The 17,032-nt window shown below is 42.0% G+C and overlaps 1 protein-coding gene across 1 annotated transcript in view; it reads left to right on the plus strand.

Moving 5' to 3' along the window:
• The first annotated feature begins 456 nt into the window (after window positions 1–456).
• The window catches only part of wu:fb13g09 (ATP-binding cassette sub-family C member 5), a 38,346-nt gene continuing 21,770 nt past the window's right edge, over window positions 457–17,032 (plus strand). Inside the window, exons 1-8 of the mRNA XM_015949649.3 lie at window positions 457–690; window positions 2,317–2,499; window positions 2,925–3,080; window positions 11,564–11,711; window positions 12,376–12,609; window positions 12,823–12,996; window positions 15,658–15,805; window positions 16,778–16,926. Coding sequence (XP_015805135.1) covers window positions 2,327–2,499; window positions 2,925–3,080; window positions 11,564–11,711; window positions 12,376–12,609; window positions 12,823–12,996; window positions 15,658–15,805; window positions 16,778–16,926 — 1,182 coding nt within the window. The 5' untranslated portion in view covers window positions 457–690; window positions 2,317–2,326. The remainder of the gene's footprint in view (window positions 691–2,316; window positions 2,500–2,924; window positions 3,081–11,563; window positions 11,712–12,375; window positions 12,610–12,822; window positions 12,997–15,657; window positions 15,806–16,777; window positions 16,927–17,032) is intronic.

Consider the following 17,032-nt stretch of genomic DNA (forward strand, 5'->3'; position numbering starts at 1 on the left):
TAATATTGGATAACATCACAATTAATAATGTAAGAAGAAGAAGAAGAAATTGAAATTAACAGCAACACACTTTTAACTCGTTTGACTTATATTTTTTTAAAGTGATGTTCCAGGACTGGAGAAGGAGGTTTTGGTTTGCTCGGTCTCAAATTTCAACCAGACACAAATTAGTTCGCTTCTCTGTTTCATTTGTTCCGTCTGCTTTTACGTGTAAACACGTAAACACAAACAAGACCGACCGGTTAGCTGTTCTGTAACTGGCCCCGCCCTCACCCCTTAAACTTCCTTGTTTCCAATGCGGTTACCAAGGTGACCGCACAGCGGCGTCAGCGGTTGGCGAAGCCGCGATTACATCAGAGCCATGACGGGGATTCCTCTCCCTGTAGGCTGGCGTGTGACTGTTATGTCAGGCCGTGCTGTGACAGAGAGGCTGAGCCGTGGACGCCGCGGGGAGGAGGCGGCACGCATTTGATACACGTGAGGCGGAAAGTTTTCCCAGTTCAGCCTGTGTTTTTATCCGAGTGCCGAGCTTCGCCGCTGGTTGTAGAGGATGTGTCCGAGCGGAGAGGAACAAGTGTAACTCTGATGGAGGAGGCGTCATTATGGTCATTCCTCTCCAGTGTTTGCTGCTCTAAACACTTCTGACATCAGAACTGCTACCAAGGTGACCCGAACCAAGCTGACTTGAATGTAAGTGATAACAGACAGTAACAGCCGGGAGTGCAACTGAGGCCTTTACCTCGGACCGGTGATGTGTAGGTTTAGTCTTTAAAAATAAACGCATAGTTACAGAGGAGTAATGTCTGACCAGTAACAGCTATAAACAGAAAAACGGAACACAACTTAACTTTTATTTGAGTTAAGGCTTTACTAAAAGAGGACACTAGCGTTAACTTTACTGTTTTTTTTTTAGCAATTTTGAAATCTATTTTAAAGTTTGTTCCCCTTTTCCATAAAATCAAAGTGCAGACGTTCTCTATTGAAGCTGTCCAAACTTGACTTACAGGTTAGGTGACCCATACATAATCCTAATAATGTTCTGTGCTGTTGTTAAATGAGTTCTAGAATGCATAGCTGCAAAGATTCTTTTGACTACAGTGAATGTCTTTGTTCCTGAAGAAATCTCTGAGAGTTCACAGCCATATGACAAACTTCACATGATGTAGGTGCTGAGGGCTGCAGAATCCCCCCCTCCCCCCAGACCTAGTGGTTTTCCATCTCATCAGGAGTCATTGTGTACTTTTCCCAGCAGAACTTCTTGCTTTCTGTTTCTGCCCCAGCTGGGCTGCGTGTATTGACTAAAAGTTTTGTCGTCACTGAGCACACTCCCTGGACGCTCCATCTGCGCCCCCAGACCCCAAGCGGGGCTGACCTCGTAAAAGAGCTTTTGCTGCAGGAGGGATCGGATCTGTGGTGGTTTGCTGGTCAGACAGCTCAGATGTCTGCTCCTGAGCCCTTGGGGTGTCAGGCAGACCGTCTTTAAATAGATAAGCACTGTATGCTTGAGAGGGGCCGTGACCTGTGAGCAAGGTGGTTTTCTGAGACTATATGCATCTCTGAGGCTGATTTAGCAAAACACCGCTCCTCTGTAATAGCTCTCCGGGTTACAGGAAGACAGAGCAGGTAGATTACTGTGTTTTATCTATCCATTGAGAGGCTGGCTGTAAATGTCAAGCTGAGTATTTCTTATGTACCTTAAAAATCCGTCTTAAACCATTCCAGGCAAAGATAACCGAGCACCTGCTGTACATCTGAATAATCAACCCGATTTGTGACTCTAGAAAAACCTAGAACATATTTTACAGTTTAAGAGTCTGTAAATGTGTGTGCCTGGTCTAAAGCTTTAAATCACTCTGTAAAATGTTTTCACACCACCTCCTAACATCATGAATTAGATCAAATATGACACTTTTAAGCTTCCAAAGTTATAGAATTCTCCAATAATAACCGAGGAACAAATCTAGTAGAAGAAAGGAGGAAAAAACGCTGATCAGTAAATACAGGTGCTGAATAAGATGTTATTGTATTATCTCCAATAATCCAGATTATGATTAGCATTGATCATAATTTGTCACAGCAGATAATGAATATTTTCCATTTTTTCCATCTTGTATGCAAAAGTGTTTTAAAAGCAGATAAAACAGCACAGTTTTTTTTTTACTGTTTTAAATTTTAGAGGTATTTCTAAAATATACAACTGTTGGAGCAACATACTAAAATAATGGCAACTGTCTGCTCTTAGAAGCATCACCAGTGGTGTTTTTCCTTTTCAGAAATGGATTCTCAGTTAATTAACTCTGCATTTATACTTTACAGAGTGTTTGCCATGTTTGCTGATGCCCTGGAGACAGCTGGCCGAGTGGAGGGCCTGTCACTGTCCTCCCCGCAACCGCTGGAGGAGGAGGAGGAGGCTGACGCAGCGACAGAGAGGGGGCCGAAGAGACCGGGACGCTACCGTGAAAGCCTGCAGTTTTTAAAGCCCTTCAGGATCACACACAAGTACGGAAACTATGAAATCCCATCTTTGACCTTAAGTCAGGAAAGTGGAAATGTGACAGTCTTTGGCTGGCACAGATGAAAGAGCTAATTGTTCCAGCCGTCTGTCCGATGTGCTGACTTTTAGGGTGTGGTTTGGTCCTATCTCTCAGGGATGCACGGCCTCATGTTTGAACATATGCTATTAGATAAAACCACTTCTGTGCCCCCCCACCCCTCTTTTTACTTCTCTGTAAGATTTTTGTGACGACTGCAAATTACTATCCAAACATTGCAGGTATGATTCACCTGTTATTGACTCTGGCGAGCAAACGCGCCACTTGTTTCTCAGCAGCCTATGCGAGTCTGCTCTGACAGCGTAGCGCCTCTGTGTGGGCTCCACACTTTTAGACACCTCACCCATTTCTACATCTTCTGCTCTATTCCAGGCATCAGCACCCAGTCGATAATGCTGGCCTCTTCTCATTTATGACTCTTCACTGGCTTTCCCCGCTGGCCCTGAAGGCCTACAAGCAATCCAGCTTGTCAATAGATGATGTGTGGGGACTGTCCTGCCACGAAGCCTCCACAGTCAACTGTCAAAGGTGAATGCAAGGCTGAGCTTTCCCTCTGGAATGTGACCTGCGGTGTCTGATTTGAAAGAAACTATTCCACTAGTGAACTTGAAGTAATGTGAAAGTTTACTTACTTTTTGTAATAGCTCATTGGGTCTAATGGTTAATTTTGGTATATGGCATGTAGGCATTTCATAATATGCTTTAAAGCCCCAGTGGTATTTTTACTTGTTTGCTTTCAAACTCTGTGTATCCAGTTCACAAACCTTAAGAACAAAATGAGACTGAAAATGAGACTTTTGGTCACTGATTGGACAGGTGGAGTCACTGGTTGCTCCAGTGTTTTCCACCTCGATGCCCCACAGCCTTTTCTGGGTCTCTTCTTTTCAGAGTCTGACAAAAAAGGCACTGACTAAGCAGAATGTTCACATCACCACCATGTCCTTTGTGTCAGGTGAAGACCCCCCCCCCCCCCCCCCCAATTATGAGCCCACCCATTAGAGCTGTTTCTCAGTTGTAATAGAAAACCACCCAAATCATGTAGAGCAGAGTCAAGATGAACTGTGCTGAGTAGCGGAGATGCAGCATCAGTCCCAGCTGATCATGGTTCCCACATGGGATGATTGGGTTCATTTACCTGCGTTTTGCTAACCACCAGAACAGACGAGAAGCAAAGGAAGATACGTAAGGCAGCTCACTACATCAAACAGCACAAACAGCTGCATCAGAATAATATTCTGAAGATTAAAGATCTGCTGGTTTGTCTTAAATCAGCTGAGTGATAACGTTTCCCAATGATCTGCAGCAGCATGAAGCAACATGTTGCGTGAATGCCAAGCATTGCTGCACTTTGTAAGACAACTTGGTTTGACCAGGATTGTGAAATAGTTGGGTGCACCATAACATGAAAAGGCATGAAAATAACTAGCTTTAGAATGGAATACCCTACTTGAAGTGTTTACTTATCAACATGCATGTCACAAGCCACTCCTATATACAGTACTATTACAACACTGTATACTATATATCTCATGAATAAGTGGATGAATTTGAGTGAAACATTCAAAAAGTCTTCATTAAATTACAACTGATTAACTTTCTAAATCAACCTGGTTCAAGATAAATGAATGATAAATGACCCACACTTGTATAGCGCCTCTCAGAGTAAGGACTCTAAAGCGCTTTACACTACATTGTATCATTCATCCATTCACACACACACATTCATACACTGATGGTGATGAGCTACGATGTAGCCACAGCTGCCCTGGGGCACACTGACAGAGGCGAGGCTGCCAAGCACAGGCGCCACCGGTCCCTCCGACCACCACCAGCAGGCAAGGGGGGTTAAGTGTCTTGCCCAAGGACACAACAGCAGAATTCTCTGTCCGGAGCCGGGATCGAACCTGCAACCTTCCGATTACTGGACAACCGGCTCAACCTGCCATAATCAGCGTTAGAAAACATCAAAACAACATTGGATTATCCATCTTTTGAGACATTGAGATCAACTTTAAGAGTAGCAGGTGAGCGTAGTTTCCAATACACATTTGGAATTTTACCAGCTCATGTGGGATTGTGCAATAACTAACATAGTGTTAGAACTGAAACCGAAGGAATAAATTCATGACTCCATCATTTCTCAACATAACCTCATTTATCTCAGTTTTGTAGAGGTCAAATTAAGGCCATATGATGTTTGACTCCTATGTTTTGTGTGTGTGTGTGTGTGTGTGTGTGTGTGTGTGTGTGTGTGTGTGTGTGTGTGTGTGTGTGTGTGTGAGTGAATTCTTATGCTTCATAACCATTTCTAGAAACACTCCAATGTTCACCCCTCTGGTATTGTGGCTGTAGAGGTTCGGTGTCACTGTCTCAGCAGACCTTTTATGCCTTGATGATCAGAAAAAGTCTGCATTGTAAAACAAATTCATTTGCCATTATGTTTGATCACAACGGACATGCATCAGGGTTTTGCACGTCCTCACTTCATTGTGTACGTGAGTCTTATCCTTCCGTTACGTAAAGCATCTCTGGCTGTTTTCGTTCGATTATCTGGGTTCCCAGCAACCTCCACCTGCTCCACTGGTGGAATCCCAAGGCTTTCCTTGACTAACACAGAGACTAACACAGCCTGTCCTGGGTCAACTGTCAGGTTCCTGCTATAGGGCCTTCCCCGTTTATGAATTTTGTGGTAAACATGCCCCATACCCCACACTTCTGGAGAATTGTACTGATATAATATCTCAAGTTTTAAAAAAAAATATCACGGACAAATATTGGTATTTTCAAACAAGACACAAAATTACTTTGTAAAGTTGACATCCATATAAATGTACAACCAGAACTAGCCTGCTGTGTCTTTTCCTCTGATGTGTCCCAGACTACAAGATTACACCACATGTATTCGATCGCATGCTGACAACACTTACAGAATAGTAGGTTTTTAGATTTAAAAAGTCTTTGGGTATTGTTCTGCTCTAAACTTTATACTCAGCTTTGTTTATTTAAATTTTTAGGTAGACATTAATGGTTCAGTGAGCATTTTTACAATTTTGTTTTACTTGTTTGTGCATAACCAGTTTTGTGGTTAAAATCAGTTGTCAAAATACCTCAGAAGCTACCATTTAGCTTTCTGAGATGAGTTTTAGTCCTACTGGCCAACAAGCTAATGTCTGTGTGAAATGTAGAAATGCCCCCACTAGCTAAATAAATTGCACCTAAGGAATTCTAGCTGTTTACTTTTGTAAAGAAAACTGTTGCCTCTTTGAAACATAATTTATAGTTCAGAAGATTCACATTTGTAGAAAAAACACATGCAACAGATAGATTTAAAGTAGATTTTGGCCTTTATATCGGATTTGAAAGTCCTAGCAGCACTAATCTTTGTTGACAGTATAACATGTTTGTACAGTGAAAAACAAATCGTTAAAAGACTGAATTAAATACTGTGAAAGAAACTGATTGGGTTCATAGTCCTCAAGACGTTTGAACTTTCAGCAAACGTTCCCTGAACTCTTAGAAAATAAACACAGTAGCTTCTTAGTGCTTCAGCTCATTTCATGTTCATCATTAGAAAAGGTCGGGGGGAGCTTATTTCAAAACTTTAAAAACTGGCTGATTTCTCAGATCTTGTCCAGTTGCTTTCAGACCACATCTAAGCAGCCGTCATGCATTCTAAGTTGATATTGCACACAGCCAGAGATGCTATAAGAATCCATTTCCACAGCTGTTCATAAGAGTGTTAGAATTTAAAATCCTCCGTTGTCTGCAGAAGACCTCCAGGAAGGCCTGATGCCTTCCGAAATCTATGCCTGCAGACTAATGCAGTCAAAATAGAACATTTATGACACAATGAGCAAAGATAGAAAAAGCAGTGCAGATTTTTCAAATATATATAAGAAGACCACCTCTTCACCTGTCAGGAAAGGGAGGTGGATCGATCTCACTTTGAGCTCACGGTGCAGCTGTTTCATTTTTCAGGGGAATAAAGAATTCAATTAAATCCTGGAAGCAAACATCTCTGCACCTCATAAGTGCAAACATAGAATAAACCAAGACGTCTTCTGCAATAGGATAATGCTTCTGAGGATGTGTAAAAATCTACAAAAGGTGTAGTTGAAGAGGGCCCAGCTGAAGGCTTCCTACATGGTGTTCATGGTTAAATCTGTTGTTCTGAATAATGAACTACATGCTAAAAATCTAACTAACTAAAGGATGTCTGCAGACTTGACTGCAACAAATGTTAAACAGGAAGTAAAGGGCTGGTTGTTGTCTGGACTCTGGCCTTTCTAAACACCCAGCTACGCCAGAATCTTCTTGCTTACTTGGCAAGTACAACAGAAAGTCCGTACAGGAAAGCAAGCAAGACATAACCGTACTCCATTACTTTATGTTTAATGAAGAACACTACGTGTCTTGTTAATCAAAACAGGAGTGTGTAGGGCAATGCTGTTTTTTTTTACAGTGGGTAAGCTAGCATTTAACAGTATTGTGAAGAGTCCCAAAAAAACAGCAAATTTCACAGGTTACACACAATTATCTACAATAAGATTACTTATTTATTTAAACTTAATTATTTGTATTTTCATATAACTTACATTGGTGCATCCTTGATCAAATGGGTGGAGCAAGAACACATCTGGGAACTTTGAGCATACTAGCCATGATGTTTACTTAGGACTGGAATAGTACTTGTGCCATCAATGATGATGTTTCAGTACACAAGTAAACAATTAAGACAAGTAGAATTAACCCTCCCACTGTCCTAATGGGTGTGACCCTGCGAGGAAAGTTGACCATTGAGCAGGGTTGATGGTTTATCCCTTGGGTCCACGTGGCAGGAGTGAGGAGTGAGCACCACCTCACCCCTGCCACGTGGACCTCAAGGGATAAACCATCAACCCTGCTCAATGGTCAACTTTCCTCGCGGGGTCACCCAAGACAGTGGGAGGGCTAAGAGATGGCCTGAGTCTCATGTGCTGCTAACTATTTCTGTAGCTAACTGTATAGCTTCCAGCCTTTTACCATTTTTATCTTGTTGAAGCTGTAAAGTCTGATAAATAAAAAAGGGATCTTATCTAAAATATTAAGCTAATGTGTCACTTTTCCGTGGTTTATATGGACTTTGCTCAAACTTTTGCAGTTTATTTTTTGTTCATGGATTAGTTTTGTTATATGCTTCACTGTTTGTGAGTCTCAGTCTGTTCAGTGAGACTTCAGCGATAAACAGTCAGCTTCTGTTTACTAATACAGGAATGCTGAGTTGGAATCAGGCAGGTGGATCTAAGAATAACGGGGATTAGAGATTACAGTGAGAGTCGTTGCTTGACTCGTGTGCTTTATGTCACCCCTCCACTTGTAACACACACTGTCTCCTGATCCCTATAATTAGCTGTCACTGACTGTCTCTGTTTGCTCGCCACACTGCACTTTAAGACATAAAAGAGCTCAATTCTAGTGAATGACCTATCAGGATTTACAATAAGCTTAATAGAGGGCATTTGGATGCTGATCCCCAGTGAAAAGAAAACCTGTGTTTTTCCATTGGTCATGCGCTGTCACATCTCAGTGCCATGATTCAGCAGTAAAGAAGAGGTTGAGACTATTTGAGGAAGTTCTCTTCTGTCTGGTGACAACTGCGTGGGTTGTGGGTGACTTATTCTGCTGAACGATTGTGGCTCGGGGTCTGGCTTATTGCTGCCGCTGCTGCTTTTGTGTGTTAAAGAGCAAATAGAAAAGAACCAATAAAGGAGCACAAAGCTATCACGCTGTCAGGGTGGATGCTGGAGACGGGGAGGCTTTATGTTGTGCCTTACATAGAAAGAGCTGTTATGCAATGCTGATGCAAAGCAGAGATGGTGTGCGAGGGAAAATTGGAACGGCACCCTGGGAGAGTTGACACTTGTTGGTGCTCAGTGAGGTGCGAACCTTGAACGCAGTGTCCCGGCCAACTCTGTCTTGAAACATCAGCTCTGCGTGCCATCTGGTTGCTGGCTGTTAGGAACATTTCATTCTTGTTTAAAAAAGCAAAAAAAAAAAAAAATCCTCATTCAGTGCGGATTCTGTTGCTGGAGTGTTCTCCTTTTAATCGATGCATGTATTTATAAACATATTTAAAGTCTAGTGTTGCATCATGGAGATTGTTTACAGTTGAAATGGTGTTATTTATGCAGAAAATCACCAGTAATTCTGCATTAATTTTAAACTAAAACACATTTTTCTTTCTAGTTAGGGTTATATTAAATCTGTTATTTAGCAGTAGTGTGTTTGTTCATGTTCTTTTACTGGTTTTTATGTTTTGGATTAGTTTTGTTTTTGTAAATTGAAAAATAAATGTCCTTAATAAAGGATGAGCTACATCTAAGGCGTAGGGCCAGGTACGTTTCTACTCCTGCCTGCTTCTTCTTCAAAGAAACGATTGTATAATGGAACTATGATTGAATTATCATGTAAGTAAATATATTTGAAAAGTAATTATTACTACTACTAATAATAATAATACTAATAATAAAACAAATTATTTTGTATTTAAATTTTATCACCAAAAATATTACAAATAATTTTCCTTGTTTTCCTGCTTGCATAATCAACGTATTTAACAATAAATTAAAACATTTTATGTAAAAGTTTTATGTTTCTAGTGAAGTAGCAGGTCCACCTTAAGAAATTAATTAAAGGTGGACTTTTTTTTTCATTTAAAGTTCAGATATTTGGAAAGTGGTTTGAGTCGGATCATTAAAGCCGGGTGTACGCTGTGCGACTTTTTCACTTGTAGCACTCAGCTTAATCTCATATTCAGGTTTGATGTTCGTTTGGCTGCACGGTTACAGATAGGGAGCTGGTCGTGAGGTGTTAATCGCCTCTCGTAACTCTCGTATACTACATGATGCAAACTCGCCCTGACCTCAAAGATTCTCGTACAAGAGGAAAATCAACTCAGGATGGTCAAAAAATTGCACAGTGTATGCCCGGCTTGAGCAATTAACATCTTACCTGTTGAAGATGTTTTTTTAAAGGGCCTGTGTAGAAAAAATATTAGCTCTAATTGAGAATATTACAATTAGAACAACTAATGCTTAGTTCATACTTCTCCATCTGTGGAGTTGAGGAGACATGCAACGCCAATATCTGTTGACACCTGTCGAACGCAATGGAGAGCACACGTTTGTGATTGGTTGGCCCAACAACAGCCCTGGATCATTTTCGGCTTGACGCTACTTCCTTTAAATTTGTCAAAAGCGCCAGTGCTTTTTTTCTTCCCGGTGAATTCTTTGTAAAGTTTTTGTTCCTTGAGATCTAGCAGTTACAACTCTTTGAAAAATTGCTCTCTGTCAGCCATTGCTCCTTGAGTGGTACTGCGTGTACAAGCTGAAGTAAATAAACTGCTGTCGACCACAGATGCTACTGCAATGGTAGGTAAACCTGCCAGAAAATGTATACGTCCCCGCTCTCCTGGTGGAGAATTGCTTTGCAAAGCTGAAACACCAATGGAGAAGTATAAAAGGAAAGCTTCTCCATCAAAACGTATGTGTGTGTGAGTGCAAACTTGCTAACTGAGAAGTATAAACTAGGCTTAAGGGTCACTTAAAACAATTCCAATCTCAAATGTTTCATAGCAGGGTATAAATATGCTGTATTATGACCTTTAAATTGACGTAGATGTCACATTTCATGGTTACTTTGGCAGAATATTAATGAAATTCCACCCAGAAGATCTACAGTAGCTAGCTCTGCTGTAAATATCTACAGTACTCTATGTAAACAACCATGTAATGTGACATTCACATTTTAAAAGTTCTTAAAACAACTGTTGGATAAAACGTTGCTCAGAAATTATCTCTGAGCTTGTTCAAATAGCAACAGGTAAGATCCTAACTAACCTTTTCAGAGTGAGGCTTATTCTTTCTTTTCTTAAAACTGTCACTTTATGGAAAATAAAGTTTTAGTTTCAAACTTAACCAAGAACAATTCTCAGGAAGAAGGAGTATTTTATAACTAAAGTAAATTAAGTAGATGCTGAAGTCAAACGTTTCTAATCACACAAAACTATAAGAATTAACATCACAGATCATTTGGACCAATAGCTGTGAACAAATAGCTAAAACTACACAAAGAAACGTGGAGATTTCTTTTTCTATTGCTACATCAGAGTTCTTCCTTGACTGGAGGAACCTTGTAGATATTTGACTGAAAAGACCTGTTTTTACTCAGAAACAATCGTCTTTGCTTTCACACAGAGCCTAGGTGTTTCCATTGCTCCTAACACAGCGCCATTATGGACATTCCAACTTAAATTTTGACATTGCCTCTCAAGTTCTTCAAAAAGTCCTTATTACGACTCTATTAGTTCTCATATTTGAGCAGACTCAACAGCTTTCAGCTGCTGTTTAATTGCGATTTCCAAGATTCGGCAGCATTTGACTTGGAGTCGTAATTATCAGGCGTTGTGAGAGTGTAGTTGGCTTAATGCTCTGTCTATCTGTGATACGTTTTTAATAAAGTCGTTTGGGCATAAATTACCTTCTGCAGCTGCTGTGTTATGGAGTCATTAGCCGTGAAGCATTTGGCCAACAAGATATTTATCCACTTGAAGAAGCATTACGCAGCAATAGAAGTACATTAGCACATCTTTAACATGGTTGGTACCTTTCTGAGTCTAATTATGTCATGCATCATTCATGATTGTATATCGGAGGTCACCTTTACATTATTATCACGCTGGCTGCCTTAATTTTTCTCTAGTGGTTTTTAACTAGAATGATTGCCTGCCAGGTTGTTTATACCTCCCGTTGTACCTCTGGGCAGTCTGATAAACTGCTTTTACATAATTTAAGGGGAAAAGAGCAATACATAAAATATCCTTTTTATTTATTACAATTTTGCCCTTCATAAAGGCCAACTTTTACATGCAGTTAACAGGCAGTGTTACAGCACTTTGTACAGAACTCGTGCCAGCGATTGAAAAAAAGTCATCAGGTTTCTCATTATTCGTGCTCCTGATATTTTGGTTTCAGACTTGAATCTTTGTGGCACGATGAGCTGAAAAGGCGCGGGCGGGAAGGAGCTTCTCTGACAAGAGTCTTCTGGAGGTTCTGCCAAACTCGTATGCTGGTGGCCATCTTCTCCCTCCTCCTCACAATGGTGGCAGGCTTCGTTGGGCCAGTGAGTCCTGTCCAAATCTTCCATTTCTCTTTCTGCTGAGCTGATTTGGCTTTGAGTACGATTGCTTGCTCAGAGCGCCAAGTCCATGTATTTATTTACTTTAAATCACTTCATCCTGTTTCATGTTGGACTAAAGATTTAGAAGAAAACGTATGAGGAGATTACAAAGCTTCCAACAGTAAAATCTATATTTATACAGTTTTATATTCTGACAGATTTGGATTGGTGTGAGTGTAAATATTCAGAAGAGTGCATATTTCTGAACTGATCACAGTGAATTAATCATTTCTGAGTTCTTCTGTTTGTTGTTTTTGTTTTGATTTGATGATTTGGTATGTGTGCCCCATTAGATGACTCCTTTCCTATTTTATAGCATTAAGTGGATTTATTTTTCACACAGTGCAGCATTTGTTAGACATCCCTCATCTATTTAAGGAACAAAGCACTTTATTATTTCTGCAGATTAGCAAGCATTAAAGGCCGTAGCAGCCTTCTTGCATTTTATTCTTTATGCCTTCCACCCTGAAAATGTTTTTAATCTATTTTATGTTTCATCTATGTTCTGTTATTTGTATCCATATTTATATCTCATTTAGCCTTGATCTAGCTTTCTTTTTATTTGTTCCGTGCCCACTCATCCCTGCTCTCACCGTTCCGTGCCCAGGCCCTTCTGGTCCGAGCTCTCCTGGAGTATTCCCAGAGCCCGCAGCATTCTGTGCCGTACGGCCTGTCTCTGGTAGTTGGGATCTTCCTCATGGAGCTGATGCGCTCTTGGTCCCTGGCGCTCATGTGGGCCGTCAACTACCGCACTGCTGCACGCCTGCGCGGGGCAGCTCTCACGTTTGCATTCCAGAAGATCCTCCGCCTGCGCAGCACTAAAGACATCAGTCCAGGCGAGGTAGGCTGCAGGGGACTTGTGCCCAAATTAAGAACATTTATCTGCAAAGAGAATTTAGATGGGTTTAAATCTGACCATTTCATCAAGCCTGCTTTGGTCCGAACAAATCAGATGTTCTGAGGGTGGGGAAACGTAGAAACCTGTGTCTTGGTTTTAGCATTTTAGAGATTTTAATGTCTAATTCGTGTTTCCAATCGCTGTCTCCCTCTTCAGCTGATCAACATGTGCTCCTGTGACGGACAGCGGCTGTATGAATCTGTGTCAGTGGGTTGCCTGCTGGTGGGGGGGCCCTTAGTGGGGATACTTGGTCTTTTTTATACGTCCTACTTCCTGGGCCCCACTGCTCTGCTGGGATCTGCTGTTTTCATCATCTTCTACCCTATCATGGTATGTTGAGGTGGTTTTTGAGCTGTTGTGAGCATCGGAGAGGAGTCTGAAGAAACAAGAATACAGGGAGTGCAGAATTATTAGGCAAATGAGTATTTTGTCCACATGATCCTCTTCATGCATGTTGTCTTACTCAAGCTGTATAGGCTCGAAAGCCTACTACCTATTAAGCATATTAGGTGATGTGCATCTCTGTAATGAGAAGGGGTGTGGTCTAATGACATCAACACCCTACATCAGGTGTGCATAATTATTAGGCAACTTCCTTTCCTTTGGCAAAATGGGTCAAAAGAAGGACTTGACAGGCTCAGAAAGGTAAAAAAAATAGTGAGATATCTTGCAGAGGGATGCAGCAGTCTTAAAATTGCAAAGCTTCTGAAGCGTGATCATCGAACAATCAAGCGTTTCATTCAAAATAGTCAACAGGGTCGCAAGAAGCGTGTGGACAAACCAAGGCGCAAAATAACTGCCCATGAACTGAGAAAAGTCAAGCGTGCAGCTGCCAAGATGCCACTTGCTACCAGTTTGGCCATATTTCAGAGCTGCAACATCACTGGAGTGCCCAAAAGCACAAGGTGTGCAATACTCAGAGACATGGCCAAGGTAAGAAAGGTCTGAACGACGACCACCACTGAACAAGACACACAAGCTGAAACGTCAAGACTGGGCCAAGAACTATCTCAAGACTGATTTTTCTAAGGTTTTATGGACTGATGAAATGAGAGTGCGTCTTGATGGGCCAGATGGATGGGCCCGTGGCTGGATTGGTAAAGGGCAGAGAGCTCCAGTCCGACTCAGACGCCAGCAAGGTGGAGGTGGAGTACTGGTTTGGGCTGGTATCATCAAAGATGAGCTTGTGGGGCCTTTTCGGGTTGAGGATGGAGTCGAGCTCAACTCCCAGTCCTACTGCCAGTTTCTGATAGACACCTTCTTCAAGCAGTGGTACAGGAAGAAGTCTGCATCCTTCAAGAAAAACATGATTTTCATGCAGGACAATGCTCCATCACACGCGTCCAAGTACTCCACAGCGTGGCTGGCAAGAAAGGGTATAAAAGAAGAAAAACTAATGACATGGCCTCATTGTTCACCTGATCTGAACCCCATTGAGAACCTGTGGTCCATCATCAAATGTGAGATTTACAAGGAGGGAAAACGGTACACCTCTCTGAACAGTGTCTGGGAGGCTGTGGTTGCTGCTGCACACAATGTTGATGGTGAACAGATCAAAACACTGACAGAATCCATGGATGGCAGGTTTTTGAGTGTCCTTGCAAACAAAGAATCAGAATCAGAAAAGGTTTATTGCCATTGTCAGTGAACAAACAATTCACAAACTAGGAACTTGCTTTGGTACTAATGTGCTACATATAACATGAATAATAAGATTAAAAATAGAATAAAATAGAATAAAACTTTCAGCTATAAAAAATGGCAGGTAATGGTAACATGGCCGATAACGTGACGCTGTGTCGAGTACAGAAGACGAGCATGGTTGTGTGTTTATAAGCTATTCACGTCTAACGGCAGATGGAAAGAAGCTGTTCTTATGGCGGGAGGTTCTGGTCCGGATGGACCGTAACCTCCTGCCTGAGGGGAGCGACCTCCGACCTGCACGCCCCCGAGTTCTGGAGACGTACAGGTCCTGGAGAGATGGAAGGCTGCAGCCAATCACCTTCTCAGCAGAGAGCACAATGCGCTGCAGTCTATGTTTGTCCCTCACTGTGGCTCCAGCGTACCACACAGCGATGGAGGAGGTGATGATGGACTCAATGATGGCCGTGTAAAACTGCACCATCATCTGGGCCAGCAGCTTGGCCTTTTTCAACTGCCGCAGAAAGTACATCCTCTGCTGGGCCTTTTTGATCAGGGAGCTGATGGATGGCTCCCACCTAAGGTCCTGTGTGATGGTGGTTCCGAGGAAGCGGAAGGAGTCCACAGTGGTGACGGGGGTGTCTGTCAGGATGAGGGGGAGAGTTGGGGCTGTGACTTTCCTGAAGTCCACAATCATCTCCACTGTCTTCTGAGCATTGAGCTCCAGGTTGTTGCTGCTGCACCAGTACACCAGCCATTCCACCTCCCTCCTGTAGGTTTCACTGGTAAAAATAAATAATTGAAATGGGTATATATTTGTTAAGTTGCCTAATAATTATGCACAGTAATAGTCACCTGCACACACAGATATCCCCCTAAAATAGCTAAAAGTAAAAACAAGCTAAAAACTACTTCCAAAAACATTCAGCTTTGATATTATTGAGTTGTTTGGGTTCATTGAGAACATGGTTGTTGTTCAATAATAAAATTATTCCTCAAAAATACAACTTGCCTAATAATTCTGCACTCCCTGTACTTCTAACAAAGTAAAACCAGATTGTTAACAGTTTATAGATACGATTTGTTTTTCCAAAGACAGAAAAGTTAATTTAGGTTATCAAAGCACTTTGTTGCTAATGATTTCCTATCAGCCTTATAGTTAGTTTCAAGATACAAAAATGACACCCAAGGCATAGCCTGTCAGCCAGCGAGCCCGGTGTTGATGTGAGAAGCGTTTATCTCTCCGATCCCCTGGACAGACCTGTAGCATGGCTAATGGGATTGTGTCTGCTTTCATTTCCTCTCCCGCCACTTATTTTGTCATCATTTCCCCTGTTCCTGTCTGGACAGATGCTCGCATCGAGGCTGACGGCGTACTTCCGCAAGAAGTGCGTGGCGGTCACTGATCGGCGCGTGAGGCTCATGAACGAGATCTTGAGCTGCATAAAGTTCATCAAGATGTATTGCTGGGAGGACGCCTTTGCACAGAACATTCACAGTGAGTGGCTGTTGTGTTTCCTAAATGACTCAGCTCAATGCTTGGTGCTTATTTCCTGTTTGGGGTGTGAAGCCGGTGGTTTTTCTCAGAACTTAATTTGGTGCTTATGTGGCCTTCACTCAGAAAATTGTCCCACTTTGCTTGAACACCTGTCACCTGCAGAAGATCAAGTGGCAGGTGTGGAGAAGGGGTGAAATCTCCGTCACAATAAATATCTCAAGGTTAATTTGCATAGCGTTTGGGGCCTTACGATACTTTGATTTTCTGTTAAAGCTGTTCATCTCATCTATGAGACGATGGTCTTTTTCTTATGTGGTTGTAGAAAAGATATTTTCCTCCTTTTAATTATTCTTCAAATTAACCAGGTGGGATTGGATGCTGCTGCTGCTCTATAATAAGCCATTACAGTGATTGGTATTCCCTCTAATTACTAACGAGCCTGAAGAGTTACAGAACCATTCCTTTCAATTAGTATCACTATTACATGGATGATCAGAGTTTTTGCCTGAGATGTATGACTCATTCTTTGTAGTTCACACAGAAACTATCTAAGGGGAATCTCAACAGTGTGAGACGCACCAGGAGGAGGGAGTTCTCATATTTCACACGCTGTGCTGTTGGGGCGTAAGATGCTCAGGCTTCTTGCTCCTGCGTTTGCACCCTGTGTGCTGGGTTAACAAAGCAGCCAGCACATGCATTTAAAAGATACACACAGGGTCACAGAGGTCGGGGATTGGGCGTTAGGCCTGGAGAGTTTTCAAGGCTCAGCAGGTTTTCAAGCCTGTTTCAATAAAGGCGGCTCTTGTCCTCCCTTTTTTATCTGTTTGTGTTTTCACATCGTGTTGGGTTAGCGGCTCTGGGGGTGCTGTGGGTTGAGTGTTCATCGAAGAACCCTTTGAGAGTCACTCAACCCCTTTATATATTTTTTTTCTTTGCTCTTATTCATTTCTCTCTTTCATGTCCCCTTTTCAGAGGTACGATCAGAGGAGAGGGGGATCCTAGAGAGAGCAGGGCTCATCCAGAGTCTCACAGTGGGCGTGGCTCCTATTGTCGTGGTGATAGCAAGCGTGTGCACCTTTACCCTACACATGGCCTTGGGTTACGACCTTACTGCAGCTGAGGTATTTAGGAGTTATGGTGTTTACTCTGTCACTGTCTGCTAAATCCCCTGAGTTGGGACATGACTATGGGAGTTTTGATGTCAGAAACTAAGAAAAGAAATGTTAC

Source organism: Nothobranchius furzeri, chromosome 1 (genome assembly GCF_043380555.1).
Source record: "Nothobranchius furzeri strain GRZ-AD chromosome 1, NfurGRZ-RIMD1, whole genome shotgun sequence".
Taxonomy (NCBI): Eukaryota; Metazoa; Chordata; class Actinopteri; order Cyprinodontiformes; family Nothobranchiidae; genus Nothobranchius; species Nothobranchius furzeri.